Here is a 5,000-nt window from a genome sequence, read left to right as displayed (position 1 = left end):
TTAAAGGGAGTGGGAGGGGGAGAATAAAGAAAGGGGGAGGGGAGGAAGGTCAAGGGAGAAGATGGGGAGAAGGGCGAAGGGTGTGGTAGGGGGCTGAAGAGGAGGGAGAGGGAGTGAAGGGAAGGGAAGTAAAGGAAGGGAGAGGAGCAGAGGGAGGGAGAAGGAAGAAGAAGGGAGGGGGGAGGTAAAGAGTGGAGGAGGAGGAGGAGGAGACGGGTATAGGGAGTGGGAGGGGGTAAATAGGAGGGAGGGGGAGTGAAGGGAAGAGAAGTAAAGGAAAGACGAGGGGCAGAGGGAGGGAGAAGGAAGAAGAAGGGGGGGGGGATAGATAAAGGGTGGAGGAGGAAGAGGAGACAGGTAGAGGGAGTGGGAGGGGGAAGATGGATAATTGCAGGGGGAGGGGACAGAGGTACAAGGGGAGAAAGGTGACACTTGATAACACTCCGACGCAGATGACACGTGCTAATGCATACAAGCAGACATGCTCACATGCACATGCAACACGGCAAAAAGGACCAAAATGAAGATCAAAGAAATCCAATCATAAAGAAAAAAAGAAAAAAACAAAGAAGACATAAGCACCATAGGCCCTTTGACTTCATCTAAGTTGCATGCAGTGCTTCTTCATTCTCTCTCCCGCCGGTGCCTTCGAGCTGTTTCGAAAAGCCGGTCGATTCTGATTCGTCTCATTTTTTTTTTTTTCGAAATCTTTTGGTGTCTGTCTGCTTGGTGGTCTTTTGGAAAGGGGGGGGGAGGGGGCGTGGTGGTGTCGTTGGGTGATGAATCTCTAGGGTGATTTTGATTTTTTTGTTTTTTTTTGTTTTAGCTTTTTTGTTTATGTCTTGTTTGATTGTTTGTTTGTTTCTCTCTGTATCTGTCTTTCTCTCTTTCTCTCTCTTTCTCACTCACTCTCTCTCTGTTTATCCTGTTCCCTTTCTCTATCTCTCTCTCTCTCTCTCTCTTTCTCTCTCTCACTCACTCACTCACTCTATTTATCCTGTTCTCTCTCTCTCTCTCTCTCTCTCTCTCTCTCTCTCTCTCTCTCTCTCTCTCTCTCTATCTATCTATCTCACTCTCTCACTCCTTCCCTCTCCCCCTCTCTCTCCTCACCAAAAAAGACTTATTATAGATCAAAAGGCAGACAACACAGTACCTAAAGTACACAAGTTTATAAGCTGGTGTAAGGTCGGAGAGCATGAGAGCTGGAGGGGTTTATCTTGGAAGGGGCAACGCGTCGAGTGTAGATCAGTTTCATTCAGCAATTGCTTTTTAGCTTTTGTTGTCGTTGTTGTTGATTTCTTTGCGACGTTTCCTATACGTGTATGTATATTGTATGTGCGCGTGTACATACACACACACAGACACACAACAACAACAACAACAACAACAACCCACCCCCACACACACCTCAATCTTATCAATCCTCTACGAAAGATATATATTTTTTTCTTCTTCTTCCCTCCTTCACCTTCCCCCCACTCTCCCCCCTCCCTCCCTCCCCTCCCTCTCTCCTTCCCCATCCTCCCCTCCCTCCCTCCCCTCCTTCCCCATCCCTTCCTGCCTCCCTCCCTCCCCTCCCCTTCCCTCCCCATCCCTCCCTCCCTCCCTCCCTCCCTCCCTTCCTCCCATCCCATCCTCAAGCAAATTCACAAGAGGGTCTCCTCGGAACGTTAACCCTGTCGACAAGGGCTCTGAACTCGACCATTGACTGCCGTAAACACCCAATCTTCGACGACAAAAAGGGAGAGGGGAAAAAGTCGACGGAAAAAATAAGAAGAAAAGATGGCAAGTGGAGAGAGAGAGAGGGAGGGGGGGTGGAAGGGGGGGAAGAGTGGAGGAGGAGGGGGGGGGGGTTGTAGAGATAAGAAAAAATACCGAAAATGAGGAAAACGTGGGGGAAAAATCTTGTTTTTTTTAGGAGTTTACTTGACGTTACTTGATCTCTCTCTCTCTCTCTCTCTCTTTCTCTCTCTCTCTCTCTCTCTCTCTCCTTGTCCGATATTCTGAAAGAGCGATAAAAGTAAGAAGGAGAGAGAGAGAGAGAGAGAGAGAGAGAGAGAGAGAGAGAGAGAGAGAGAGAGAGAGAGAGAGAGAGAGAGAGAGAGAGAGAGAGAGAGAGAGAGAGAGGAGAGAATGAGAGAATGGCAGACAGACGAACTGATAAACAGACAGACAGAAATATCAAATGAAGATAGAGAAAATGACAGACAAACAGACAGGTACAGAGAAAGATAATGGAAATAAATGATACTTTCCTTTTTTTTTTCTTCATGTTTTTTCCATGCATATAAATTTTCGTTTATAAAAAAAAACATCGACGATAAGCCCATTTAATGCATTTCCTTAAATCTCCGAAAGTTGAACAAATAAGTTTTATAAACATGAATTATCTTGTGCTCATAAGTCCCTTTAAATCTGATTGAGACGTAAAAAGATGAAAGTAAAAAGATATTTGAAGAATAGGGAAAGAAATGGAAAAAAAATAGAGTTGCCAGATAGTTTATTACAAGTCTTCTTTAATCTGATTATATGAGTCATGTAATAAACTATGTGGCAACTTTTCTGTTCTGAATTTTTGCATGTTTATTTGTTTATGTTGTTTGTTTTTACCTTTCCTTCCTTTTCCTTCTTCTTGTCCTTCTCGCTGCTCTGTTTTGTCTGAATTTCTATTGTTGTTTTTGTTTTTGTTACACCTCTCCTTCCCCTCTTCCTCTACCTATTTTCCCCTCATCCTGATTTCCTTCTGTTTCCTGCTACTCTATCCCTCTTTTTCCCCCTCTGCCTAATACCTAAATAGGAAACTCCCTTTCCTCATCTCCCTTCTCCCCTCAATGCTTCTCCTCACCGCCTAACTTAAGACCCCTTTCTTTCTCCCCTCTCCCCATTCCTCTCCTCCTCATCCCTCAACTTAAGTCCCCCCCCCCTCTCCCCTCTCCTCTCCTCCCCATCACCCAACTAACGTCACCTCTCTTTCTCCCCTCTCTCATCTTCTCCCTATCACTTAAGTTAATTTCCCCCTCCTCTTTCTCCCTTCTCCTCTTCTCCCCTCAACCCAACCTAAGCCCCCCTCCTCCTCCTCTTTCTCCCCTCAACCCAACTAAAGCACCCCCTCCCCCCTCCCCCCTCTTCCTCTTTCTACCCTCCCCCCTCTCCTCTTCTCCCCTCAACCCAACTAAACCATCCCCTCCCTTCCCCCCCTCCTCCTCCTCCCCCTTTTTCTCCCTTCCCCCCTCCTCCTCTTTCTCCCCTCCCCCCCTCCTCCTCCTCTTTCTCCCCTCCCCCCTCCCTCCTCCTCTTTCTTCCCTCTCCCCTTTTAACTCGAGGCGTCTCCCTTTCTCCCCTCAGGTGGAATACAACGGGGTGACCGGACCCATCAAATTCACCGAGGGGAAACGAACCAATTTCAAACTAGACATACTCAAGCTGAGGATGGAAGAGTTATATAAGGTACAGTTATTAGTTTGTTAGTTGTTAGATACAGTCGGTAGTTGATTTAGAGTTTTTTTTTTTTTTTTTTTTTTTTTTTTTTTTTTTTTTTTTTTAAGATACTGTTGTTACTTGAGATACTGTTAATAGTTGCAATAAAGTCGCTAATTAGGATACAGTTACTCATTGAGATATAGCCAATAGTTGAATAAATAAAAATTTGAGATAGAGTTATCATTTAGAAATACAATTATCATCCAAAATACAGACATCAATCAAGATAAAAAAATACAAAATAAAGTAAATTTCCACACTAGATAATACAATAATCAAACAAGATATAATGAGAATGACAAAGACACGAAAGATGACGCAATATTCCTGCAGGTGGGAGAGTGGACACCGGATGGACAAATAAACATCACAGACCGTCAGGCTTTCTTCGATGGAGGAAAACCCAACATCACTCTCAAGGTCATCACGATTGAGGTAAGGTCAAGGTCAAGGTCCGCAAAACCTAGGTCGATTTATTGAATTGGTGTATGATTTTGAACTGATTAATTTTATTATGTCTTTTATGAATTGGTTGAGTGAGATTATTTGTTTTCTTGCAAAACCTAGGTCACTTTATTGAATTGGTGTATATTTTTTTAATCAATTAATTTTATTATGTTTTTTTATGAATTGGTTGAGTGAGATGTTTTGTTTTCTTTATTTTTTAAAAATCATTTTGTTTATTGATATGTTTTGTTGTTAGTCAGTATATTAAATGGTGTCTTATGTTATTAATTAGTTTAAAGTCAAGTTAGGTCAGAAATCAGATCACATTATCTAACCAAGTGTTGTACTATAAAGCTTGATAAGATACCACTTTTGTTGAGTTTCTTTTATACTTTAGTTATCATATTTAAAGTTATCATTGAAGTTATTGCTTAAAATAATTATCTAAGTTCATTACTAAGTCAAGCCAGGTCACGGCCTAGGTCAGTTTATTTGATTAGCTCCTTTTTTTAATTATCAGGTTTCAGTTAAGTCAAGTTAGTTTGCAAATCAGGTTAATTAAGTAGGTCTTTGATTACTGTTATTTTTCAGTTGTAATTCGAAAGGAGGTCATATATCAGGTCAACTTATGTATCTTTTTTATCTCTAATAATTTCAATTTAAACTTATTTCATTATATTTCATATAGCGTGCATGTTTCAGTTGAAAGTCATAGAAAGGCAATTAATCTAAAAAAAATAATTCACCTTACCTATAAAATTATTTTTTATTGTTTTTTTAATCTAATCACTACACTGTTTGTTCAATGTATTTTTTTTTATCCATTTACATAATTTGTACCATGCAAGAGCTCGAATTGCAAAACGGGTTTTATACAGTTTGCTTGTTTGCTTATTTCAATTCCAACTCAATATATATTTTTCCATCAAGCATTTTGCATAATCTCATATCTAAAAAAACATGGATTTAGTAAATAGAAATATTCGCATTCCTATATATGGTAGGTTATCATCCATATAATGATTAATAATATATTTGTTACCCCTATTATTTTTCATTTATTTTTTGTTGTT

At 40.8% G+C, this 5,000-nt stretch overlaps 1 protein-coding gene across 5 annotated transcripts in view; it reads left to right on the top strand.

Annotated features, from left to right (window-relative positions):
* LOC122250273 (glutamate receptor ionotropic, kainate 2) overlaps positions 1-5,000 on the top strand; it is a 110,013-nt gene that overhangs the window by 3,645 nt on the left and 101,368 nt on the right. For all 5 annotated transcript variants that reach the window (XM_086535008.1, XM_086535003.1, XM_086535001.1 and 2 more), the window contains exons 2-3: positions 3,346-3,447; positions 3,814-3,915. In XM_086535008.1, the coding sequence (XP_086391134.1) occupies positions 3,430-3,447; positions 3,814-3,915 (120 nt within the window). In that variant the 5' untranslated portion in view covers positions 3,346-3,429. The remainder of the gene's footprint in view (positions 1-3,345; positions 3,448-3,813; positions 3,916-5,000) is intronic.

This window comes from Penaeus japonicus, unplaced genomic scaffold, assembly GCF_977035675.1.
Source record: "Penaeus japonicus unplaced genomic scaffold, GWHDUDI00000001_assembly GWHDUDI00000042, whole genome shotgun sequence".
Classification (NCBI taxonomy): Eukaryota; Metazoa; Arthropoda; class Malacostraca; order Decapoda; family Penaeidae; genus Penaeus; species Penaeus japonicus.
Note: the sequence above shows the minus strand (reverse complement) of the source record. Positions and strands in the feature narration are given on the sequence as shown.